The sequence below is a fragment of the Lygodium microphyllum genome, chromosome 10 (assembly GCF_053477565.2).
Source record: "Lygodium microphyllum isolate KBCC chromosome 10, Lygodium_microphyllum_v1.1.10, whole genome shotgun sequence".
NCBI classification, from domain to species: Eukaryota; Viridiplantae; Streptophyta; class Polypodiopsida; order Schizaeales; family Lygodiaceae; genus Lygodium; species Lygodium microphyllum.
In genome coordinates this window covers 16,210,820-16,238,731 of record NC_141144.1, presented here as the reverse complement: position 1 = coordinate 16,238,731, position 27,912 = coordinate 16,210,820, and the positions used below count along the sequence as shown (strand labels likewise).

At 43.3% G+C, this 27,912-nt stretch overlaps 1 protein-coding gene across 8 annotated transcripts in view; it reads right to left on the bottom strand.

The window, feature by feature from the left end:
• Positions 1-27,912, bottom strand: part of LOC148029740 (primase-helicase Twinkle, chloroplastic/mitochondrial-like) — a 123,563-nt gene that overhangs the window by 72,761 nt on the left and 22,890 nt on the right. For all 8 annotated transcript variants that reach the window (XR_015692090.1, XR_015692089.1, XR_015692091.1 and 5 more), the window contains exons 3-5: positions 11,202-11,257; positions 11,016-11,073; positions 10,766-10,897 (exon numbers count right to left, since the gene is read on the bottom strand). Coding sequence is in view for 3 of the 8 variants with exons in the window: in XM_087686056.1 (XP_087542182.1) it covers positions 10,766-10,897; positions 11,016-11,073; positions 11,202-11,257 (246 nt within the window). In the remaining 5 variants the exon portion in view is untranslated. The remainder of the gene's footprint in view (positions 1-10,765; positions 10,898-11,015; positions 11,074-11,201; positions 11,258-27,912) is intronic.

The window sequence follows — 27,912 nt, the reverse complement described above, 5'->3', positions numbered from 1 at the left end:
TCTTTTCCCTTGCCCTTGTCCTTATCCTTTCCTTTGTCTTCCCCCTTTTTCTTTTGAGGGCAATTCCAAGCAGCATGGTTAGGGGATAGGCAATTAAAACACAACTTTTCTTTTTTCGCATTATCAAAGTCATCAGGACTTAACTTTGGCCTCATATATGGTTTCTTTTCAAAAGGTTGTTTTTTACCCTTTAAAAATTGCATTTTTCTTTTAAATTTGCCCACAAATTTTGAGGTTTCCAATTCCTTAGACTTGGGCTCCGTATCAGTGAGACTAGTGAGTGTACCTGGACGCATACTATCTTCATAAATTAATGCAAATTTAATTGCCTCTTCCAGCGTCTTGGGTAAACTCCGTTTTACTTCCTTTTTACAGGCTTTATCCAGTCCCCTAATGAATCCTCTTGTTTTTTGGAATTCATCTATTCCTTCCAGTTTGAGGATTATCTCACGATATTCCTCCAGATATGTCAGCAAGGGTCTTCCCTTTTGTCTGACATAATCCCAATCTTCCCAATTTCTTTCCATTTCATTTTCAGGAAGAAATTCTTTCAAAAAGACGGATTCAAATTGAGCCCAAGTTTTAGGTATTTTATTCACCTCCTTTAAAGTTCGCCACCACTTATATGCTTTGGGTTCCAAAGTTAAACTAGCCTCCAGTGCTTGGAGATGTGGTGGGGTATTTTTTAATTTATGTAAATCTTCCCATTTTTGGAGGAAATTAAAGATTGTGTCTTTATTCCTATCTTTTTCCTCCCCGTAAAATTGAGGTGGTTTCATGTCCTTTAGAACTGGATTATCCCTCAATTTATGGTAAGGTTGGGGTTCCTTAGGATCTCGCATAGTCACATCTAAATCTTTCAATGAAGATGGGACATCCGAGGTTTCTATCTTATTTTTATCTCTTTCCAACAATAAAGTTAATTGAGATTTTATTTCAGTAAGTGTTTGGGTTAAAAATTCCATTTAAACCCCCTGAGTTTGCACACGAGCAATAAGATCATCGAATTGCTCTCGCGTAGCAAAAAATTCTTCCCATTGTTCTTCTTGTATGTCTGGTTCATGGGGATCTACCATAGGTTGATCCCCGGAACTAGAACTTTCCATTACCCTTTCTTTCCCTTTTTCTACCATTAATACACTGAAATTGGAAAGCAAAAATAAGAAAATTGCATACAAAGTAAAGTACTTCCCTGATTTTTAATGGCAGGCAGTGGCTGTTGATTTGGAAAGAAACTCGAAGAGTAAGAAACAGATTGTATCTTTCCGGATTAGAACAGTGAAGTAATCATGCTGGAAATTCAATTTCCTGACTTCAATCGTATATGACATTCTTCTGTCCCTCTCTCAGCAGTCGCAGTCATGTCCGTCTCACTGCAGTCGCAGTCAGCAGTCGCAGTTACCCGTCAACAACAGTCGTGACAAAGTCACGTTTCCTCATGACCCCACGTCTAATTGTTTTTCCCTGCCCGTCAACGTAACGTGTCACATTAATGTAACGTGGCGCTTCTCCCTTTTGGAATGTGACATTAAATATCACATTTAATGTCACATTAAGGTAAATCTAGGGGAACATGCACGAGAATGACCGTCCGGGCTCTTGGGCGCCCGAACGGGGTTAAGGGGAGCCTAGAGAGTCCAGGAATAGTAGGACTCCAGGAAGTTGACGGCTGGCAAAGGAATCCGAGTGAGAGGGCCAGCACGGATCTAGGCGTGGTTGGGAGGAAAAGAATCACTCGTGCTCAGAAGTAGTTTCATGGTTTTCTCTCTGTCTTTATGAATCCATCTCAAGACGTACCAATGTGAGATGGATTCGTAAAGACAGAGAGAAAACCATGAAACTACTTCTGAGCACCAGTGATTCTTTTCCTCCCAACCACGCCTAGATCCGTGCTGGCCCTCTCACTCGGATTCCTTTGCCAGCCGTCAACTTCCTGGAGTCCTACTATTCCTAGACTCTCTAGGCTCCCCTTAACCCCGTTCGGGCGCCCAAGAGCCCGGACGGTCATTCTCGTGCATGTTCCCCTAGATTTACCTTAATGTGACATTAAATGTCACTTTTAATGTCACATTCCATATTTATGACCTTAATGTGACATTAAATATCACATTTAATGTGACATTAATGTCACAAGTACTATCGCAACAAGTACGATGTTGCCTCCTACTAGTTTTGCTACCACATCCAGACCGGTTGGTGAGGCTAGCCACCTCTCCGATCATGGAGAACATACGGCATTCGAAACGTCTGGCGATCCATCTCATCATCTCTACCACGTCCAATGTCAGGTTTATACAATTCTTTTGTGTTGCATGAATCAAAACCCTCGCTTGTTTCTTCTTTTGAGGTACAAGATCCGGATGGTTTTGCGTATGTGATCTTCAATAGAGGGGACTCACGAAGCAGATGGAATTTAAGTACATCTACACCTTCTGTTTATCACACACACTTCTCACTTCCCTCCCATCCCACCCTCTTCTTTATCACACCTTGATCACCTCTCATCATCTTTCCAAAACCTTGGATTACACTCCACATCTGCATCACACACCCTAGGGGTTCGATCTTCCATCTCCGCTCCTAGCAGCTTTTCCTTCTCCACCCCATTCTCTACCTCTTTGTACCATGGTACTTCATTAGGAGGAATGCCACTCTTTAACACACAGTCTCTCACCTTTCAGCAAATGCGCACACCCATAACTCTTGGGTCAACTGTGATGGGCACCCCCCTCACTATCCCCAACTTCACATCTCACATGACCACTCATACGCAAGGGTTTCCATCCTCCGCTTATGGTGGGTCTTCACACTCTCCTTGGATTACATCTACACAGGGATTCCCATCTTTTGCTTCCCGTGTTCCCATCCCACCTCCTTGGGTTCCTCATGTGGCTACCATGCCCATGCCTCGTCAGTCCATCCCTACCTATGGATCCACCTTGCACACTACCCGCATGTCTGGTGGAAACTTTGGGGCCCATTCCCAAATGTACTCCACTTCCCCTTCCTACCTCCACTACACTTTTTCACACTATCCATCTCCGAGCACTACCACTCCTGTTGCAACGGCCAAGAATGCCTTCACGAATAAGACACGTTTTAAAGGGTCAAATTTCACCACTTGGTCTAATTTCGTGCAACAAATGCTTAAGTCTCAGGGTCTTTGGGACCTCCTCATTGATCTAGAGTCTATGCGGGACCCTCGACTAGCTCACCCTGATTACATCCGTCAATGGAGAGCCCGCAATGCCACAACCGATGTTGAGCTGATGCAAGGATTGCTTCCTAAGTTTCACTCTCAGTTGCAGCACTTTTCACTCGCGTCAGAGCATTGGAGTAACCTTCTTGACCACTATGCGGCTCGTGATCGTACTCAACGCATCAATCTCGACTTTGAGCTTCAAGAGTTCTCTATTAAGGAAGGGGATGATCTGAAAGTCAAACTGGCTGAATATAGGCAGTTACTCGCCGAGTTTGCCACTACTGACTCTCCAAAGTCAGATGACGATCAGGTTACATTCTTCTTAAATAAGTAGCCCGAAAAATACTTCAATTTCATTCAACACATCATCTCCCAACCTCGATTGCCAACCTTCTATGAGTTTAAGTACCAGATCTTGTATTACGTGAGGCTGCATGATCAAGTCCACATGAAATCCTCATCACAGCCTTATTCAGAGCAAAGGGGGTTGGTTGCCTCTTCTTCGAGAGGGAAAACCGCCAGTGGCAAAAACTCGGAAGATGCAAAGGCAAGTCAATCCAAGCATGACTTCTCTTCCTCAAATGGAACCAAAAAATCTAGACCTATCTGGCAGCAATTGTCATGAGGACATGTATTTTTGGAACCTCACTTAACATGTGGATGAATTTTTAATCAAATGGTTAAATAAACGTTGCACACGTGAGATGTAACTTGGGTTAGAGTAAATTTACAAGCCTTGGACTTGAGGAAATCACAAGATGTCAAATGCAAAAGTTGCTATAAGTTATGCCACACAGGTACCTAGTAGTATCTGGTGCTAGTTGTTGGCCTAGGTCATCCATTTGGCCATAAGTGTCAGTTAGTGACACTAGAGAAGTGGCGTTTAATGGTACCTAACGCCAATCTGATGGTTAAAGATGACATAGAGACACTCGGGAATGAAAGTTGCTTAACCAATTTAATTATTGGCCAGTCAGATTATTTTTTCGCGCACCAAAATAATTATTAGATTAATTTTTAGTATTTAAAGACTGAAAATTAATATTTAATTATGAAAAATGCTGAAAAAACCCTTTAGGAAGGCTACCACTTGTCAAAAATGCCCATGCAAGACTGAAAAACGTCTCTAGATGTTGAAGAGAAGCATTTCTATAAATTCAACCTACTAAGGAGAGGAAGGGAAGGCTGCTGGTCTGATTTGCAGTCATTGGAGGACCTTCTGAGGCTACCAAGGGCAGGAGAGGTCCAATCAACAGCAGGAGACCGCATCTATAGGCTGTTGAGACAAGGCAACAGCTACAAGCTGTTGTGATAGGGCAGCAACTGCGTTAGACTGATTTTCAGTCATTCTTCACGACAAAACTCTGAATTTTCTCTCTCTACAGCTTTTCCTCTCATGTCCCAACCATTTCACAGCCTTGCTCCGAAGATCTTAGCATTTGGACCTTTGGAGATTGAGAAATTGCAAATTTCTCTACTGTAAACCCTAATTTACACCAGAAATTAGGGTTTAGCAACAACCTTGGAAAGCAGGTAAAAAACTGCCTCTCAACTCCTCCAACCCTTTTCAGCTATAACTACAAACACACAACAAACTAGCAATGAAATGGTAAGTGCTTTTATGCAAATGCAACAGGAGCTACATTCACTATGCAAAGCATACAAAAGAGTTTTTTCAAGTCAGAAAGAATTGGCCCAAGAAAATACATCTATTCTCAGAGAACTTCAAGACATACCCTCTACTTCTCAGGCTAAGACTACTTCACCACCAACAACCCCCATCAATCAAATAAGGCTATACAAATCAAAGACAATCAAGGTCAATGCATTGGACACAGACAGACCCATTCCTATGGTATGCATCCAATTGAAAAACATGCCTCAGTTTTCTTTATATGTGGATGCTTTGCTTGATACAGGATCGAGCTTAACCATAGCCCCATTTGAGCTTTTCCCAAAGAAGTGTATCAAAGCCACCACTCCTATCATAGTGGAGTTGTCAAACAATAAGAAAATTACTCTCATCCATGTTACCCAAGCTTATCTGCATTTTGGAAAGGTAAAGGTACCTATTGAAATCCAACTAATGAGACAAATGAGGTATGACCTCTTGATAGGTATGGATATACTCCAACACCTTGTTCCTTACACTTTCTGGTCAAATCGTTTTGGTATTTCTTACAAAGATAAAAAGGCAAAAATGCCACTACTACCCAAAGTTGGCAGATCGGTCTATTCAATAATTGAAGCCACTGACCCTTCCAAAACCAGTGCCAGAGAACATTGGATAAAATTAGAAATAAAAAAATATGCTGAAAAGATACAAAGCATGCAAGAACATCTCAAACAGTTCATGCACGAAGACCCTTTGGTATACATAGAAAAGAGAGCCAAGTTTGCTATATCCCTGCCAATACAGCCAAATGCTGTCCCCACAAAGGCTGTTCACCTTGGTATGAAAGAAGAAGACCTAGCACTTTGCAAAGAAGAAATAGAATCAATTTTGGCAAAAGGTTTGATTGAGCCAACCAATTCCCCATGGACTTGTCAGGCGTTCGGAGCAAAAAAGAGGTAAAAAAATGATGGTAATTAACTATAAGCCACTCAACAAGTACTTAATTGGACATGGACATCCAATTCCTTTGAATGATCTATTGTTGAAAAAGATTAAGAAAGCAAATGTATTTAGTAAATTTGATCTTAAATCTGGCTTTTGGCAATTGCCTCTAAAGAAAGAAGATAGGTACAAGACCGCTTTCTGTGTCCCCCAAGGACACTACCAATGGACTGTGCTCTCCTTCGGAATCAAGGTCGCCCCAACAAAGTTTCAAGAATGGACGGATTCTATGTTTGGCAAATTTCCATTTTGCCTAACCTATATAGATTTGGTCTTCTCCGACACTATCCAAGATCACTTGGATCGTGTCTCAAAATTTGCAAAAGCAATAGAAAGTGCACGAATGGTGTTATCACCCACCAGATCTATCATGTTCCAAACTTCCATTGAATTTTTGCATATTGAAATAAGTCAAGGACAAATTAAGCTCCAAGATCATGTGTTAAAAAAGATCCTTGATATGCCGGATAACCTAACCTCTGTCAAACAACTGCAACAATTTTTAGGTTGTCTGAATTGGATTAATTCCTCTACACCCAACATTGCTCTTTATTCAAAAGAATTGTATCCTTTGTTGAGAAAGGATAATTTTCACTTGCAAGAAATTCACAGAATGGCCATACAGGGAATTAAGAAATTAATCAGCAATCTTCCACCATTGAGATTGCCAACTGGCCATCCTCTCATCCTGTATACGGATGCTTCAAATTCAGGCTTGGAAGCATGCCTCTGTGAAGAGGAATCTTCAAAACTATACTCGTGCCGGTATGCCTCAGGAATATTCTCAAGCATGCAGAAGAACTACCCCTTTTATCAAAGAGAGATACTTGCCATGATAAAGGCTATCAAAGATTTTCGCTTTTTCATCGAATTTGTCCACTTCACCATCCGCACTGACTTAAAGCATGTACCAAGTTACCTAACCAAAAGGGCCCCGAATGAAATCGGGAATAAAAGATTACTCCGTTGGTCCCTCTTTTTCGATGCCCTAGATGTCACCTTTGAGCATATGCCAGGAATACAAAATATTGTGGCCAATCTCCTTTCCAGAAAACCTCCCTAGCAAAAGGAAAAGTAAAATATTCTTGATGTACAATATTCTTGTAACAAAGATCACTCAGAGACACAGCGGAAACAGGAAAAACACACAAGATCGAGACATACTCTGCAGATCAAGCACTAGAAACACAGCGTAAATGGACAGAACGTCTTGCAGATATGGAGACACACAAGTCAGAAGCTTCGCAAGGCAAGATAGATTGAGACTCTTTGAGTGAAATGCTGCTCTCTTATCATGTTATGTTTGTAAGGTTACAATGGGTGCCTTATATAGGCTTTCAGTTGAGAAGCAAGAGCCTTTCCGCGTAAAGAAATATGTATAGAGGAAAATACAATGGTATCTTTGAGTAGGGGGTGACATGTAAATGTAGATGCCTTTTGGCGAGAACAAATATTGGGCTTTGTTACAAGAATATTGTACATCATGAATATTTTACTTTTCCTTTTGCTAGGGAGGTTTTCTGGAAAGGAGATCGGCCACAATATTTTGTATTCCTGGCACATGCTCAAAGGTGACATCTAGGGCATCGAAAAAGAGGGACCAGCCGAGTAATCTTTTATTCTTGATTTCATTCGGGGCCCTTTTAGTTAGGTAACCTGGTACATGCTTTAAGTCAATGCGGATGAAACTGTGGACATATGGATTAGCAAAGAACTCTTGCCCAAGCTCGTTCTTATGCTTCTTGTGCTTGGACAAAGAGGTATCTGAAGTGTCAGACTCACTTGATGAATCAGTAGAAGCAATCTTTACTTGCTTTCCTTTTGACTTCTTGGAAAAGTCATTCCTGGGATAAGAATTAAATGCTAAAGACATAAATTTACCTTTCTTTTCTCTTGGGAAATATGTTTCATGAGCATTAACAGGATGAAAACTTGTTGGACTGATTGTATCTTCATCTATTACTTCAATGGCATCAAATGCAGTATCTTCTTCCAAAGATTCTTGTGTTGTATGCCAAGACTGATGTGGTTCTGATTCTGCTTCTGATTCTATCTCTCACTCGGTGGTTGATAAAGCACTTGATTCTTCTTCACTATTAGTTGTGTCATCATAAGAATAACAACTCTCTGTGTCGATTGAATAGTCTTGAGATGAGTCAGTATCATAATAATGCATATGGGTCTTAGCAAAATTATTCTACTCTTTTCCCTTCTTTGGGAATTTGTTTGCCAAATGCAAAGGACTGCCACAAATGAAACATTTAAGATCTTTCTTCTTTGATTCCTTTGGATTTTCCTTGTACTTGTCAAATTTGTACTATGATTTTCCTTTTCTGTGTCTATAGGACTTTCTTGAGTATCATGAATATTTATGATCACTACTATAGTCTTGTTTGTTAAAAGAAGACTTGGAATGTGAATAATTCATGTGATACCTCGATGAATGTTGATGCCGATGATGGCGGTGACTGTACTTATAGCTGTTATCACAGTTGCATTTGTCGCATCCAAAATCCATATCAAATTTGTGAGCTTGCCTGCAGACAGACTATGGAAACTTTTGGTTTAATCGGGTCATCTTCTGGAGATGACATACTTCCTTAATTGTCTGCTCAATAGTCTGAATTATCTGGCCGACGCTATCTGTGAAGTCCCTATTTTCAGTCTTCATCTTTTGCTTTAACTCACCTAGTAACAATTCAAAGAAGATTTGTACAGGATCAGGATTTGTACAATAGCCAATTTTACCTGTGGATGAATTGATGTCCACCAATATTTTAGACCTCCCACAAAACCATGTGTTATGGCGTTGAGGATATCAATCCTATTTATTTGTGCTTTCTCAACTATCTTTTGGCCAACATAGGCGTACATCATGTAGATCAACAATTTGATTTCTTCTGATGTCTTTCCATCAATGGACCAAATAGGAAATGATCCAACCTTTTCAGGTACTCCGATCTTCTTATGAGCTCAATAAAAACATTGAGATAAAGGACATGGGAAAAGCCTCACATATTCTTGGGATGTACATCATACGTGATCACTCTAAGAGGCTTTACTTGTCACAAAAGGAACACATCCAAAAAGTCCTTAAGTAGTTTTATATACAGGATGTTACGCCTATTAGATATCCTTTATCTTCTCCTGTAAAGGTTAGTCACGCTAATTGTCCACAGTCTGATGTGATGAGCAAAAGGCCACGATAGCCAAGATCCCCTATATATCTATAGTGAATAATTTTATGTATAGCATGATAGCCACTCGTCCTGATATAGCATTTCCGATGGGAGTTGTGACACGCTATATAGCTACACCTGACAGGTGGCATTGGGATGTCATGAAGGGTATCATGAGGTACCTTAAGGGCACTGCAAATATGTGCATATGTTATGGTGGCCAAGATACAAGAGTCGTGGGATACACTACCATTTGTTGGATGTCTAGGGTGCAGAAATACACACCCCTATCTACTACAAAGGCAAAGCACATTGCAACCACTGAGACTTGCAAGGAGACTCTCTGGTTAGGCCGTCTAGTTGCAGACCTTGGTATTACTGATGTAGTCCCCTATATTGCATTCAAATTCTATGAGTGCTATTCAGTTGGCCAAGAATCTAGTCTTCCATGCGAAGACAAAGCACATTGTGGTGCACACTGACTTCATTAGAAAAGTGGTAGAGGACAAATCTATTAAGCTTGTCAAGATCTCGACTGATAAGACCTTAGTATTACCGATGTAGTCCCCTACATTGCATTCGGATTCTATGAGTGCCATTTAGTTGGCCAAGAATCTAGTCTTCCATGTGAAGACAAAGCACATTGTGGTGCACACTAACTTTATCAGAGAAGTGGTAGAGAACAAATCTATTGAGCTTATCAAGATCTCAACTGATGAGAATTATGCAGATCTACTCATTAGAAGTTTGTCAGCAGAATGATTTGCCTTCCTTACGAAAATGATGAGCGTAGAATGAGATGGCGTCTATTCCTCATCATATTGTACTTTATGTACATTTGTACTTTTTACTTTTTTCTCACTCTCCTCACTAGGAGTACATTCGCCTTTAAGTGGGAGGTTGTTGGAGGTAAAGACACTTGTGCCTAACCACCTGTGTATTCATTACACTGACAGTACCCGCACAACTGTACGCTGCAGGTGGCCGACATCCATCACTCTCACTTCATTCTTTATTCTTTCAGTAATATTTGAATAAGGAAAGGCCAGTCACACATTGTAACTATTGAAATTCCCACATATGGTGTCTCTCTCTTGCTCTCTTGCTCCATCCACCATAGCTCTTGTTTTGCTCTTGCTTCCGCTTGTGTGCTTCCACTGGGGGCTCTACCTTTCAGGTAGCAACATGAACAATATGCAATCCATTGAATGCTCTAATATAGATGTAACTAAGTAGAGGGCATAAAACTTGGCATTGTCATAGCTTCTCTGACCAAAGAGAAATGCCAGTCGTAACTCCAGAAAAGTAACAAGAGATCTCTCTAGTAACCCAGGTTTTACTATTATGGTGTGCCTTTTCTGAAGCCATAGCTAGTGTGTGCAGATACAGACCCTCTTTCTGCAAATGGCTTGAACTGAAATTTATTGTGTATAGGTTAATTAAGGTCACTATTCATCTTAGTATCTGGGCACCTTCATCATTCCTAGCATTAATTTGAAGGTTTGGCATGTACAAGCCTGACATTAGGAGAGGTAACTCAACTTCAACAGCCCTACCTAGTGGAAGCATGGATTTTTTTGTCAATGCTCAATTAACAATCTGAAGTCAAAAGCTTATTTCATCTGACAGCCCAGTTGAGAACAAGGGCCTCATAAGATGGATCATAGAACTCGTTGGAAAAAGCGATTCTGTTTGTTATTTCTGAGGAGCAACAGATTTTGAAGAACACAGACAATCTGATTATGCTATGATTGCAGACGTTATCACCTCATGATCTGCATAAGTTGTTGGGGAATGTGAAACGTCATCTGAATTATTCTGTCTCATATGAGCATCCTGGGATAATGTCTTCTTCCCTCTGCTGAAATCAACTTGGTCAGCTGACATATTTAATTGCCTCTGCAAGTGAAACAAACCAGAACAACCCCATGTCAAAAGGTTATCACTGAAAGAACAAGGCTCTCATGATATAACCAGAACTCAAGATTATGTTTCCAGCTGTCATAATTTACCATACCTGAGATGTACCAGAGAAATGGCAGCTTTTCCTCTGACAGCTCCACATTGCAAATTCCCTGTCGCACAACATGAACTAATAACATTTTGTAACCAAATAATCTCATGCATTATACAGAGATTCTATTTAGAATAACATATGACTGCAAACCACGTGAAGGTTGAGCAATATGGTCAGTTGGCTTACCCAGTGTTAGCAATATTTACTACCAGGGATCTTTCTCTTCTAGCCCCACCTTCACACTGCAATATTGAGAAAATGAACCCCTCATTTCAGAGAAAGGGGCTGATAATAGCTTGTTATTAAAAACACCATGTATTAAAATATTTATTGAGAAAAGACCACAGTACAAGCACTTGCATTAGGGTGACTGAAGTTAGCTCTGAATAAGATGCTGATGCTGCTTTCCTTGCTTCTTTTGGAAGCATAGCAACCCAATCTGCATCAACACAAGGTGCCTCCAAGGTACCCACAGGCTACTATCATTACTTCTATCTGAAAACCTTAATCCCAGGGACTTGTGTGTGCAGCTCAACTGCATACTCTATACCACTGGTCAGGGCTTATGAACATGCAAAAGGACTAAAGGAAATTCCAAAAATGAATGTGGAGAATGTGTTTATCTACTAGATGGAATCAAGACTATGTTCAATCCTTACAAAAAATATAATAGTTGACCAGTAAATACATTGGCTTATATTTAGGATAGTACTTATAGTATTTTCATATACTCAACTGAATACTTGGTTTTCAAATGTCTTTTTAGGTACAACAATCTGTTGTGCAATCAATAAACAAAGAAATAGTATTGATGTAGAGAAGTATTATCTTCAACTGTTTTTATAAGATTTACCTCTGAGGTGGTTTGGAATATCTAAATAAGGGCCAACAAGTTGGGGCCAAGGTGCTTTTGCCATTATTTTGATGAGCTAGGGGATCTACTTGATCTAAAACATTGAGAGATGTATATCCATTGAGGAGCTTGTGTAAAAAGGGAAAAAACTAAGAGCAATAAGGAAATATACAAGGGGAAAGATATATATTACCCAATGTGTGAGCCCTACATATTTGATTGAATAGAATTATGCATGCATTTCAAGTTATCCTCCTTATATTGATCATTATTGCCCTTGTGTAAACATAATTTCTTTGAAGTGAGTCATTCCTTATGTCATTAATATCTTATTCATCTTGTGCAATGAGTTAAGTCCCTATTCTCTATCACAAGCCTAATGTAGTTTGACAAAGGTACTTGCTCTTTTTGGGAACTCTTGTAAAGTTGGATAGTGTCCCTCATGGGGTAATTGTTCACGTTGCCCAAGCGCCCTAGTACAAAGATGATGAAAATATGCGATGCATAGGAGGAATGTCGGACTTTGTGTGGTGCCGAGAACCATAAGGATATGCCCGTACTCGATCTCAGGAGGTGGCTCCATGCTGACCAAGTGACCAAGGCAAGAAGAAGAGGAGGAGGAAGATGATGTAGGGGATCCTGAAGATCCAAGATTTCTGCAACCGGTCTATGACTCACATAAAGCAATAGTTCCTTCAATTAACACCTGGACTTTACATACACACACATAAGTAGAGACCTCTCTCCCTCGCTCAACACCAGATTGGCCCCGAAGACCGGCGCCCTTCTCGGTATTTCTTTATCAATTAAAAGATAGAAAATTACAAAAATGGTAATGTTTCAAAATACATAACCTGTGAACAATTGGTTTTCATCTCTTCTAAGTAAATCCCAACTGCATAGTAACAGTACCGCATGTCCAGATCAACATCCCTAACTGTTCAGCATGTGCAGAATTCACTGTTCTTACTGTCCAAGACACTGTTCACTGTTCTTACTATTCAGCATGTGCAAAGTTCAATGTTCTTATTTAGCATGAGCAGAGTTCACTGTTCTTACGATTCAGCATGTGCAGAGAAAACACAGAATTGTACCTTCGATGGAATCAATCCATCATGTAAAGCATTTCTTCTGAGGATAGAGAGGGAGAGGTGATCAGAGGGAGCAAGCTCTACCTCCGTGCTTGAGTCAAAGACGTAGAAGTACTCTCCATGGCTGGTTTTCTTGCAGCAATCTGCCCTCAACTCCTCCAAACTTCATTCTCCCATCTGCCCCTTATTAACCTTTCATTGAAAGGCTCCCCCCATTCTTTTTTCTCCCTTGTAAAACACAATTTAATGAAAACTCTTTGATTGAATATCAAAAAGAATGTTTCACCAATTCTTCCAAGATATATAACCTTGTCTCCAACGATAAGAAGAAGATATGACAAAGGAAGCAACTAAGCGTCATAAAAAGTATTGACGAATTTTCGCGTCTTTCTTTTGATTTACAAGATGGAAACCTATGCCTATTACGTTTTTTTTTAATGCTCTCTCTCTCTCTTTTGGGAATTTGTGCCACATGGTATACATGTATCAATTTTCCTGTTTAAACCTTTCGGTCTAAAATTCTCCATGATCGGTGCAAAATTTGACCCTCGGCACAGACCAGAGAATTAATCCTCGTATAAAAACAAAGACAATGATGCGAACATATTCTGGGGTCCAAAAATAGTAACTCCCTAAATTTTAGGGATGGTGGCCCCTGCATTCCTCAAGTTGTTATGTGCGACTTTTATCATTGCGACCACATCAAAAGTGTAATGTGGCTCAGTTACAGTGACTTTTATTCCGTGAGCATTCTCACACGTACAACTTCTATCTTGGCCAAGCTCATTGTCCTGCACCATCTCCAGTGGCTACGCACACAGTCCCAAACCACTGGCATTCTATTCTTCAGTGCCCATTCAATATGGAACTGGTCCTGAGGCTCAGACAAACCATTAGTCCAATTTGTCCCAATGGCTGCCTCTTCTAGCCATGCAAAGATCCCGCTTATTCCAAGAGAACTCTGGGGGTATAAAGCAACAGCAACAAAAGAAAAGAAAAATAAAATATTTATATAAGTAAATAAGAAAAGCAACTGTAAAAAGTATCACCACAACCTGGTGACAATTTCCACCTGAAAGGTGACCTACAGTAAAGAATAGTAGACAGAGTGAACTGGAGAACCCGAAACTCAACCTCAGGAGAGAAGCCACTAGCTCCGTGTATCCATGCTGGAAGGAATACGAAGGCCCCGTCACCAAGTCGCGGCTGAACCTCCGAGGTCTCGATCTAGGTGATACCTAAAGATCCTGGATATCAGTAGAAGAGATGACTGCTCGAAGACAGCCACCCCAAGAAAGTAGAGGATGGGTGAAGAATTTTAGGTGGAGTAGGTTCCTCCTCTCAGGTGGGAGGTGGAGGGGCCCCCGCTGAAGTCGAAGAAGAAGTAGATGCCCCCCTTTGAGGGCAAAGAAGTAATATCCCCCTCTGAAGTAGATAGGGAATCCAAAAACTCATGGATCACAGACTCCGAAATGTCTGATGACGAAAAAAGTGCCGTCGGTCGTGCCGAAAAAGGTATCTGGGGTGCCGAAGAGCTCCCAAAGGTAGCCTCTCGAACCTGAGTAGTCGAGGGTGGAGAAGAGCGAGGCTTAGAATAAGCAAGAGGCGGGCAACAGTCACTGTCTCTCAGTGGAGCGCATTGGGTAACCGAAGAAGAGGAAGGAGTCGAGTAGCCACTGTTTCTCGAAGGAGCAGACTGACGAGGAGACGGTATCAAACAATCACTGTCTCTCGATGGAGCAGACTGCAGATCCATAGGTCGTGGAAGCCACTGTACTTGAAAATAAGTGGAAGAAGACTACCGTTGGCATTGCGATGATCTGCGCTATCGATCCTCCATGTACTCGAAAGGACTTGGTGCGCATTGGATGCGTCTTATTGCCTTGAGCATAGTACTCTAATAGCCGATGTAGAATGATCTCTGTGGCCCAGAAAGGAGAGGTGGCACAAGGAGTCCCTGGTGAAAGACACATATACTCCGGGGGGGTGGGGAGCAAAGGTCGAAGTCGGCAAGCATCGGTGGTGTGTCTGGTGATGCCACAATAGGAGCACCCAGTAGTCTGGTGATCTGTTGGTAAAGAAGCCACGGATAACAAAATGTGCCTTGCTGAAGAAGGAAGAGGTCAACCACCATAAACCACGAACCGCAATGTCCGCCTCAAGGGGTGTGAGGGCAATGTGAAGCACGAACCGCAATGTCCACCTCAAGGGGTGGAAGGGTAGTGGAAGGGCTAGAAGTGAGCTGCTAGTGGGAGGAGGATGCGGCTAGCAGTAAGAGGTTGCAACTAGTAGAAAAACGCAGGTGAGGAGAGAGAAAGACTAAAAGCAAGACAGTCTGCAAGAGAGAGAAAGACTAAAAATGCAGGTAGGACAGCTTGCAAGAGAGAGAAATACTAAAAACGTAGACAGCAAGTGAGAGAAATACTAAAAACGCAAGAAAAAAATAGCAATAGCAATCAATATGCTGAAATCATCTCTGAACAGTGTGTGATAGGCTAGAAACAGGAGCCAGACTGTTCTAGACAGCAATGGCCAGCTTGGACCGCGATGTCCTCTGCGTTTGGGATGTGGGCAGCAAGCTGAAATACCTGAAATCTGCAAAAACGAGATTTTGATGCAACGGAAGAAGAAGAGAAGTGGATGCCGAACCCGCCACCGGTCTTTGCCTTCACTCGAGTGGAAGATCTTTGCCGCTGTTTGAGCAGATCCAGCTCTGATACCATATCAAAAGATGGCGTACTAGCGAGACAGTAGGGTTTGCAAGGAGGAACACGGAGTGAGCTCGGCAAACATGGAGAAGAGAAGAGGAGAGAAGAAACTCTGATGAATGGAATGATAAAGTTCCGAATCAAGGAGTGAATGTGATACAAGGGAACAAGAGTGTCGTAGCACAAGGAAGATGATGAAGACAACCATGAACCACAATGTCCTCCTGAAGGGGTGTGAGGGTAGTGGAGAGGCTGGGGAGAGAGGTGACGGACTGAATGAACCGTAAGGAATGAATAAGAGGGTGGCCTATAAATAGGCACAATCAATCTACGATAGCACCCCTTTTTGGGGCTACAAACCCTAAACGCAAAACGCAAAAACACAAAAACGCAAACTGCCGGTGAAGGGTGAAGGGTTTCTCAACAACAGGTACTAGGTGGTACCTAGTGTCAGATTTGGCCTAGACCAACTTTTTAGCCACTAATGTCAGTGGTGACATTAGAGACTAGACATTAATTAATTATTCAATGCCGATCTAAGGGCTGATAACTGATCAAGGATAATCGAGAGACAAATTGGCCTAGACAATTTAATTATTGGCCAATGAAATTACATTCCAAGCACATGGAGCCTATTTGAAGCCATAAAGGGCCTTCTTCAACCTGTACAACTATCCATTTGATAAGGAAAAGCCAAGAGGCTACTCAACATAGATCTCCTCCTTCAAATCACCATTGAGGAAGAAAAACTTTACATCAAGCTAATAAATCGGCCATCTCCCATGGCTAGCTAAGGCAAGAACAGCTCTAATGGCAGCCATCCGAGCTATAGGTGTAAAAGTGTCATGGAAATCCACCCCTCACCACTATGCAAAGCCCTTTGCAACAAGTCGCGCCTTGTGCTTATCCATAGTACCATCACCGTGATAGTTGGTCTTGAAGACTCATTTTACACCAATCACCTTTCTATGAACAAGCCAAGGCACAAGATCCCACGTGCCATTCCGCTCAATAGCATCCAACTACTGCTCCGTAGTCTTCTTTCAATGATGTGATTGCAAAGCCTCCTTCATGAAGGTGGGCTCCCTATCCTAGATGGCATAGGTCATCAAACAATAGTTAGTACAAACAAATTCAATAGCATGTGCTTGGTTCCTCAAAGACCGCCGCAGTCCATCCTACAGTTGCCACTCCCTCAGGGACTCCCTCAATCCCTAAATCACAAAGTGTGTCTCGTACCCAACGAGGAGAAGGCCAAATCTCTCCTCCCCATGCACCATCTGCTAAAGTCTCTGGTACATTCACCCGCAGTGGTACAAGCGGGAAAGTCAATGGAAAAGTAGTATCCTCATCTGAAGAGGAAGCATCTCTACGAGGAGAGCGGGCTCCATAGATACAGTCCCTGGCATCCAACTATCGCAAGATCTCCAAGTACAAGGTGCTTCTCACTCCCCTCTAAGACTGGAACCTCCACAAACCGAACATCTCGACTTGTGTAGATGTCCCACTTAACATAATCATACAATCAGTAATCCTAGGACTGCAAGCTATAGCCCACAAACACTTGTCTTCGAGAAGCCGCTTCAAATTTATCACATTGTGTCTTCCAAATATGGACATAGGGGTCACCCCAAAACCTTGAAATAAGAAACATCAAGCTTAGACCCAAAAAAGGCCTCGCAAGGTGTCATACCAACAACGGCCAAAGTGGGGAATCGATTAAGGATGTGGACTGCAGTAGCCACACCTTGGCCCAAAGACATTGAGGTGTCTGTCTATGGTCCATCATGGTGCAAGCCATCTCAATCACACTTCGGTTCTTTTGCTCTTGTATGCCATTCTCTTGAGGTGTGTTTGTATTTGCAAACTCCTAATGGATACCACGATCTACACAAAACCTAGCACTCTTATTTAATCGTAAAGTCTTCAGTTTTCAGCCCAATCGGTTCTCCTCAAAGAGCAACCAATCCTTGAAGTGGGAGAACGCCTCTGACTTCAATTGCAAAAAAAAGCCCATGTCATCTTGCTAAAAGCATCCACAATCAACATGAAATACAAGCTCTGGGACTGTCCCCATAGGTCCACACAAATCTATAGATACGAGCTCCAAGGGTGCTGAAGACCGCCTTGAAGCCTTGCTGGAAATGATATCACAATGTTGTTTGCCATGAATGCAAGATACACACAGATGCTAGCTCACCACAATGTCCGGCATACCTCAAACAAGCTATCCCCTAGAAGCCTTCTGCTGAAAATAATCATAATTTAGATCACCAAACCAAGCATGCCAAAGCTCGGGGACTATGCCTAAGAGATAAGAAGAGATGTCAAAGCAAAAGGAGACCTTAACTTGTAGACTCCATTCTCCTCATAACCGAAAGTAAACACCTATCTCGATCCACGAGATCAAGAATGCGAAAAGAATCCTCGTGAAACTCAACCAAGAGGCCGAGGGTACAAATCTTGTGTACCAAAAGCAAATGATAACCCAAGCCTAGCACGTAAAGCACCTTTGAAGTATGAGCACCACCTTGCTCATCTGAAATAAGCTACATATTACCCTTCCCTTGAATAAGGACAGAAGAGTTATCACTGATGAGAATCTGTCCATGTGAAGGCTGCAAATGTGCAATACCTACTACAAAAAGAGTCATGTGCCGAGAGGCACCACTGTCAACAATCCACTCACAAGGGTATGGGGCCGTCAACATAGCATCAAAAGCCCTAGGGATTGATGCCTCAATCACCTCCAAGTGGGGGAAGAGGGCAATTATTCTTCCAGTGGCCTGTCTTGCCACAAATGTGACAAGTGAAATCCTTCTATTTGTCCTCCTCCTTTTGGTCCTTTCCCTTCTTCTGAGAGGACTGACCTGTCAATGCCTCCGATTTGGAAGCATTCTATCCTGTCAATTGCTCCTCTTGGTCCAAAACCATAGGAACCAACTCTTCCCAATGAAGAGTTGTAAAATGCACTAAATCAAGATGGTAACTGAGAAGGAAGAGTTATCGCCATGTCCTCCGAGGTAATCGCCTTCCCGATGTTTTGGACATGAATCAACAATTGCCGAAGCTTATTAACATGCTCCCACATAGAAGAAGACTTGTTATTAGGACTCAAAGTCCTCATTTGAACCTCCAAGAACACCCACTCCATCATGGTCATCCGATTATACATTTAATCAAGCTCTAGCCATATGTCCCGAGCCACAGCCAAGTGCTCGATGTGAGCAATGACGGCTGGAGTGCATGAGAGAAAGAGGAAAGAATGGATACGGGCATTTAATTTGTCCCAATGCACCTGTACCTTCATCAGTTCAACTTTCTCATCCGAAGAAAGCTTGGAGGGATCATGAACTATAGGACGGTCTATAGCCTTGGTCACAAGCTCCACCAAATCATAAGACTCCAAGATAGCAAGCATCATTACACGCCAGATGCGATAACTCTCCCCATCAAGCTTTTGATCTAACAAAAGAGCTAGCAACATAGGGATCTTACAGTTCATAATAGCCTAAAGGCTGAAACTCCATGTCAATTTCAAAAGTCAAGGGATTTGATGGTATTCCAACAATGGAACCTTGAAACCAACCTTCCTTCTCCAATAGGGTGGTAATGACCTGAGTAATCAACAATGATAGCAAGCACAAAATCCACATAAACCAAACAGTGAAAATGCACACTTTACCACTTTAATCTTGGACAATGGACAACCCATTGGCCCCAAAACCGTCACCCCTCGCGATATTTCTTCAGCTTTTATTGCAAATAAAAGGAGAACATTGTACAACTAAGATTCTTTGATATGCTTTGCTAATCTAGTTATCTCTTGCTCTCAAAACTAACCAACAAGTCTTCAAATCAATTTCCCCCTTGGTTTTCTTGGGGGTTGGCCTTCACCTTACTCCTTGAAAGACAGATTAGGTTCCAAATTTGATATGGGCTGGCTGTCCTCTTGAATTATCCTGAAATTCTTTAATATCAACTCTTGGAATTCAAGTTCTAGGTGCTCAATTCTAAGCACACATCCCAAGGTGGTTGTAAACCATAATTTTTGTTGTAAATTAGGGTTTACAGCAGAGATTTTTCAATGTCTCCACCTTTGATGATTCAAATGGTTGGATTTTGTTGAGGGGAGTTGGAAAATGGTTGAAGAATGAGAGAAAATGCTGTAGAGAGAGAAATTTCAAAGTTTCATCGTGAGAAAGGCTGAAAAGCTATTGCTGCCTTGCTCAAATAGGCATGTAAGTTGTCATCTACAACTTAGGACCACCAGAAAGGTTATTGCTTTCTCCTATATGTTATCAATTGCACTAGGACCTTGGGCTACTATCACATGCACCTTGGAGGACTCCAAATTGTTGTCACTTGCTTTAGAACCCAAGTGGCTGCAAATCACATTAGTAGCATCTCCTTGCTCTTTAGCACGCTCCTCTCTTACAATGGTTGGAATAGACTACTACTAGGTCCCAAAAACGTTTTTTCCACTTACATGGGCAAGTTTTGGCAAGTGATAGCCTTCTAAAAACAAATTGGCCTAACCAATATAATTATTGGCTGGTGGAGTTTATTTTCTGGGTACCAAATTAGTTATTAAATGAATTTTTTAAATTAATCTTTTAAAAATTAATTGAATAAGCTAGATAATGTTGAAAAATGGGATTAGAAGACTGCCACTTGGCAAAACTTGCCCATACAAGGGAAAGAAACGTTTTTAGGGGTTAGTGGAAGTTTGTTCTAGCCATTGTGAGAGAGAAGGAGGCGGTCAGAGAGCACGGAGATGTTGCTGATGCGATTTACAGCTGCCAAGGATCATTCCTACAGCATGTGATATCAACTTGAAGCTCTCTAACTATAGTGACAACAGCTCAAGGTCCTTTTGGTACAAGTGACAACATATAGGAGAGGGGCAACAGTCTTTTTGGTGGTCCTAAACTGTAAATGACAATTTCACTGTTTGAGCAAGGCAGCAACAATTTTTAAGCATTTCTCATTATGAAACTTTGGAATTTCTCTCTATAGAATTCTCTCATCCCCCATGTTAGAGATTATTCATCTCATGGACTAGCATTTCTCAAGTTACCATTGGTGCAATCAATTCTCTCGAAGGTACTCTTAGAGAGCATTATTCACTATTCATTATTTATGTCAGTCAATGGGCATTTTCAGCAGACAGTATGTACGGGCAATTTGTCACGCAGGTGATGGTGCCACGTGGCAACTAGAGGACCGATTACAGATTATTTTATTCATTTATGTTGTAGTTGGCAGCTTTTCGATTAGGTTAGCCAGTTTTTGCTGGCTAATTGTATTATTTTATTGCATTCTTTTCTCCTAATTTAGCCCATGTCACAAGGTGGTGATACTTTTTGCAGATGTTTTCCTTATTTACTTATATAAATATTTTATTTTTCTTTTCTTTAGTTGTTGTTGCTTTTTACCCCCAGAGTTCTCTTGAAATAAGCCGGGATCTTTGCATGGCCAAAAGAGGCAACCATTGGGACAAATTGGACTAATGGTTCGTCTGAGCCTTAGAACTGGTTCCATATTGAATGGACACTGAAGAATAGAATGCCAGTGGTTTGGGACTATGTGCTTAGTCACTGGAGATGGTGCAAGACAATGAGCCTGGCCAAGATAGAAGATGCACATGTAAAAATGCTCACGGAATAAAAGTCACTGTAACTGAGTCACATTACACTTTTTGATGTGGTTGCAATGATAAAAGTTGCTCAGAACAACTCAACGAATGCAGGGGTCGCCATCCCTAAAATTTAGGGAGTTGTTATTTTTGGACCCCCGAATCTGTTCACATCATTATCTTCATTTTTGCACGAGGATTAATTCTCTGGTGTGCCAAGGTCAAATTTTACACCGATCATGGAGAATTTTAGACCGGAAGGTTTAAACAGGAAAATTGTTACATGTATGCCATGTGACACAAATTCCCAAAAGAGAGAGAGAGAGAGAGAGAGAGAGCATTAAAAAAAACGTAATAGACACAAGGGGCAAATCTAAAAATGAAGTTTTGGAGGAGCTGAGGGCAGATTGCTACAATTTCATCAGCCATGGAGAGTACTTCTTTGTCTCTGACTCATGTACGGAGGTAGAGCTTACTCCCTCTAATCAACTCTCTCTCTATTCTCAGAGAAAATGCTTTGCATGATGGGCTGATTCCATCGAAGGTACAGTTTTGTGTTTTGTTTGCACTTTTGCTGAGGCAAGAGCCTCACTGTCCAAGTTCAGGAGTAGTTGTTGGCTTCTCCAATGCAAGAAGTAAAGGAATTAATGACCATGCCACATAGGAACAGGGTTTTTCAGCTCTGATTTAGTGCTGCTTGTGGGACTGTTTTAATGCTAGACAGTAAAAACAGTAAATTCAAAGATCTACAGACTGCAATTCTACACATGAATCATTGAATTTTAGTCATAGAAAATGCTTTCCTAACAGGGATGTTGTTCTGGACATGTTGGACAGTAAGAACAGTGAATTCAGTGATCTGCAGACTGCAATTCTACACATGAATCATTGAGTTTTGGTCACAGAAAATGCTTTCCTAAAAGGGATGTTGTTCTGGCCATGCTAGACAGTAAGAACAGTGAATTCAGAGATCTACAAACTGCAATTCTGCACATACATCGTTGAGTTATGGTTACAGAAAATGCTTTCCTAAAAGGGATGTTGTTCCGGTCATGTTGTATTGTCCTTATGCAACTGGGATTTACTCAGAAAATATGAAAACCAACGGTTCTCAAGTTACGTATTTTGGAACATTTCATTTTTGTAACTTTCCATCTTTTAATAGATAAAGAAAAACCGAGAGGGGCGCTGGTCTTCGGGGCCAATCTAGTGTTCAGCAAGAGAGTGAGGTCTCTGTTTTTGTGTGTGTGCGAAAAGACCAGGTGTTAATTGAAGGAACTACTACTTAATGTGAGTCATAGACCGGTTTCATGGTTCCATCCCCGGGATTTGAATTCTTTTCTGTAAGAATTTAAGCTCGGACAGTTTTGGGTGAAAAGGCCATACACACAGATTTTACAGAGATTACAAGACTACAGAGATGGCAGACATGGATAAAGGCAAAGGAAAACTCCCCCATGAAGAAGAGAGTTCTTCTTTTGCTCATAGACACTGAAGAGAGAGTATTGGTGCATAGGTGTCAGCACCTTCTAGAACCGAGATTGAACCACAGAATGAGGAGCAAGAACAGGACTTGTTTATGGCACAACTCCTTAGTATGGTTGGCTCTTTTGAACAGCTGGTAAAGAATCCTCGGATGCAAAAAATTTTGAAGTCACATAATGAGGATTCTCAGGCTGAGTCATCACATCATACCATGGAGCGCTCAAAAAGGCAAACCTCTGAAGTGCGTGAGCATGTGGAAAAGACACCAAACTGTGAGAGTGCGCAACGGAAGAAGAACACGAACACAGAGGAGAGGAGAGAGAAAGCAGAGAATGAAGGAAGAAAGTCTGCACTGACTGAGATGAATGCTGAATACACTGAAATGGACAGAGCAGTCCCTGCACGCAGCCCGGAGCGTCAGTGACGGGACCAGGACAGACTGGAAGCAGTGGCAGCACCAATGCCGGAGACGGAGATGACGGAGGCAGTGCTGAACCTGCAGAGCATAATGCTGGAATGACTGGGGGGGCTGCTATATATAGCCCCCAGGCCAGAAAACTGGCCGACCTGCCAAATCTGGCCGACCTGGCCAGATTTGGCCGACCAGCCAGATCTGGCCGACTTTGGCCAGATCTGGCCGACTGCCCAGAAAATGGGCAGACTGCACAAAAAACAGCCCAGTTTGGGCTGTATGACATCCACAGGCTGCTGGCTAACCAGGACAGCCACAAAATGAACTGACAGAGCTCCTCTATCTCCTGTCAGACTCTGACAGGAGCTCACAACCAGGAGATGACAGACTGAGAATGATAAAGAGTAGGCTAACACCCCCTCTCAACTCCTGGGAGAGACTGAAGACCCAAGAACCTCATGTGATGAAGCAAAGAAGCCTGAGGCAAAGGCTTCATAAAGAGATCAGCTGCATTGTCCGCCGTAGGACAATAGACCACCACCAGCTCCGAATCCACGATCCGCTCTCGAACATAGCGATACTGAACCTCAATGTGCTTCGTGCGAGCATGAAACACCGGGTTCTTGGCCAGAGCAAGAGCACTCTGGTTATCCACGCGCAGCTCCGTAGGTCCGGTCTGGGAAAAGCCAATCTCCGCGAGTAAGCGACGGAGCCAAACTGCCTCCATAGCGGTCGAACATAGGGCCCGATACTCAGCCTCTGTAGAAGAAAGTGCCACAGTAGGCTGCTTCTTGCTGCTCCAAGAGACAGCACCAGATCCAAGGGTGAAAGCATAACCTGTAGTGGATCGTCTCGAATCCACATCACCTGCCCAATCAGAATCACTCCATCCAGAAAGGGTAATCCCATCTCCATACATGATCCTGAAGGATCGAGTCCCCTGTAAATAGCGAAGAACCCGCAAGGCCGCCTGCCAGTGATCCTGGGTAGGAGTCTGCATAAAAGAAGACAATAAAGCCACCACAAAAGAGATATCCGGCCGAGTGTGAAGCAGCCAGATAAGAGAGCCGACAAGGCACCTGTAATGGGTGGGATCGGTAAGAGAAACTCCAGCTGTCAAAAGCTTGGACTCGGGGTCCATGGGGCATGATATAGGCCGACACGCAGCCATATCAAACTCCGAAAGAAGCTCGGAGATGTACCTGTGCTGCGAGATAAAAATGCCCTGTGCCATCTGATAGATCTCCAGGCCTAGAAAGAAGTGAAGGATCCCTAGATCCGTCATGTCAAACTCCTGCTGAAGAATGGACCGTGTATTCTCCACCTGCTGAGTGTCGCTCCCTGTAATGATAAGATCATCCACATACAAGATAAGGAACACCGAAAGAGAATCCACAACCCGTAAGTAGAGGTTGGGATCATAAGCGGAGCGCGCAAAGCCACTCTATAAAAAGAAGCGGTCAATCCGCTGGTACCAAGCACGAGGAGCCTGCTTTAGGCCATAAAGAGCCTTCCGCAGCCTGTAGACATGATCCTCCTTCCCCTGCACAAGAAAACCAGGAGGCTGTGAAACATAAATCTCCTCCTCAAGAACGCCATTCAGAAAAGCAAACTTGACGTCCATCTGATAGACAGGCCAACGGTGGTGAGCAGCAAGAGCCAAAAGAACTCGGATGGTGGACATCCTAGCTGTAGGAGCAAAAGTCTCGAAGTAGTCCAACCCTCCAGGCTGTGCAAAACCCTTGGCAACAAGCCTAGCCTTATGCTTGTCCAAGGAGCCATCTGCAAGATACTTGGTCTTAAAGACCCATTTCACACCAATCACCTTCCATTTCGCGGGACGCGGAACAAGCTCCCACGTATCGGCCTGCATAGCCTGTCTCCAAATATCCTGTGCAAGAGCCTCCTCTACAGTGGAAGGCTCGGAATCCTGAAGAATCTGTGACATAAGAGCATAGTTCACACATAGTGAACTATCCCGCTGGGCCTATAAACGTGCTGATCGACGTGGACCTGTAGAAGAAGCAGGAAAGTGAGTAACACCTGAATCCTGCATGAGCCGGCGATACCATAAAGGAATCCTGAGAGACTCCTGCTGCGGTGAGGGAGACCGGGGGGTCTCCAGAACCTGCAAAGCACCCAAATCGGAGAGGGACTCCCCCTCACCGAGTGAAGGTAGATCCTCCGCATCTGAAGAAGGCTGTATATCCCGTGAAGATCCCGAAGTGACGGTAGAAGAGCTCGTAGTAGACGGAGGCACATCCACCAAAGGAGAAAGGGAAGCCGAAGGAGAAGGAATAGGAGGGGTGCTAAGGGGCATCCTGGAAGGAAGTGAAGGAAGAGAAGGTGGGGGGGGGGGGGGGGGGGGGGGGGGTCCGTCGATGATGAAGAAACATCTGTAATGGAACCATCAATCGGATCCTCAGAGGCCGAAGCCTCATCAAAGATCACATCCCTGCTCACCTCAACCTTCCGCGTCGTCGGGTCGTAGAGCCGATATCCCTTCATGGTCGTACTATAACCAACGAAGATAAGCTTTCTCGACTTAGAGTCGAACTTCGTCTTCCTCTTCTTCTTGTCCACATGGACAAAAGCATCGCACCCAAAGATGCGAAAATGGGACACGGAAGGCTTCTTCCCAAAGAAAGCCTCATACGGAGTCATGTCCTGTAACACCGAAGTCGGAGAGCGGTTGCGAATATGCACCGCTGTAGCCACCGCCTCACCCCAAAGGAAATGAGGAAGACTCCTATGCTCCAGCATAGATCGGGCCATCTCAATCATGGTCCGATTCGCACGCTCCACCACACCATTCTCTGATGGTGTGTTCGGATGGGAATACTCCACCCGAATACCATGATCCCTGCAAAACTGAGAGAAAAGGTGAGAAGTGAACTCGCCACCGTGATCAGCTCGAACGCCACGAACCTTGGAAGTTGTTTGGGTCTCCACAAACACCTGCCACTCACAGAAACGAGAGTACGCCTCGCTCTTGTACTCCAAGAAATAAGGCCACACATAACGACTAAAGTCGTCCACAATCAGCATCAAATACTTGGCCTTCCCAAGGGAGGCCGTGCCCATAGGTCCGCAAAGGTCGGTGTGAACCAACTCAAGCGGAGAAGTAGCCCTCCTAGAAGCAACCTGCGGGTGAGGCTGCCGATGCTGCTTGCCCCTCAAGCAGCTAGGGCACAAAGTGTGTAGAGGAGGGAAATCAGGAAGTCCCTCCACCATCTTCCTCCTAGAAGCCCGGCGAAGAGAATCAAGGTTCAAATGACCATACCGAGCATGCCAAAGCAGCCCAAGCTCATGGGAAGTCCGCGCAGCCAAGGCTGAGCGTATAAAGCCCACCCTCCTGTGTACCTGTCCAAAGAGCATCACCTATAGAAGCATCCTCCACTGTGACTGCATCCTGAGTAAAAATGACTCGGGTACCTAACTGAGTAAGGCCATGCACAGATAATAGGTTAAAACCCAAATCAGGGACATAGAGAACTTTGGCGGAGAAAGACCGCCTGTCAGAAAACATAGGTAAAGTCCCCACGCCTTGAACAGGAACTGTAGAATTGTCACCAATGGTGACTGTACCCCCTCTGGAACGAAGATCCTGAAGCCAATCCTGACGGAAGGTCATATGTGAAGATGCTCCACTGTCGACGAGCCAAGGCTTCTCCTGTGTGGTAGAAGCTAGGGCAGTGTCCTCCTCAACAAAGACATGCACAAAAGCAGATTCTGTTGTGGCTGGGGCCGCCTTCGAGTCCTTCTCCTTAGGCTTCAAATGGGGATACTTCTGCCAACACTTCTCCTCGGGATGAGTGCCCTTTCCACAATGGGGACACTTGGGCTTCTTCTCCTTCGCATCCTTCTTGTCCTCCTCCTCCTTGTCCTTGGCCTTCTCCTTCTTTTGTTTCTTCTTCTTGCCGCCATCTGAGCCGGCCATAAATGCCTTGGTGGAGCCACTGGCTTCCACCTCTTTGAGTCGCTCGTCATGCTCCAAGACAAGCGGGGAAAGCTCCTCCCATAGGAGTGTCTCACGGGTCCTCGAAGTGATGAGGCTGGTGTAGAAGACATCATAACGGGGTGATGGCAGCTGAGTCAACAGAATCATCGCCATATTCTCAGACGATATCAGACGACCAAGAGAGGCTAGCTCGCCTCGCATATCCTCCATCTTCGTGATGTGCTCCTTCATGGAAGGAGAACCATCAAGATTGAGCATCCGCAACTTCTTCTCCAGGGAAATCGTGTGGGCAAATGTCTTGTGCTGATACAAAGACGCAAGCTTCGTCCACACTTCCGCCGCGGTCTGTAACCTGTGAACATGTACAAGAACAAAATCATGGAGACTCATAAAAAGAAAGGAACGGGCTCAAGAGTTGAGCCTATCCCATAAGGCTGCACGGTCCATAGAGGTGCCATCGGACGAATCCACGGGGGGACGGTCGATGGGCGAAGAAACAAGCTCCCAAAGGTCAAAGGTATCGAGGATGCAGGCCACCTTGCGTGACCATAGGGAGTAGTTGGAACCATCCAACTTATCTTCCTTCGGAAAGGAAGGGAGAATCGGCACCTGAATAGAGGGAATCAAGGAAGGCATCCGCACATCTGAAGCAGTCTTCACTAAAGAAACCTTCGCGGTAGATGGAACCCTCTGAGATGCATGGACTGAAGAAGGACGAGTGCGAGGAGGTTCTTTCCGATGTCGAACTT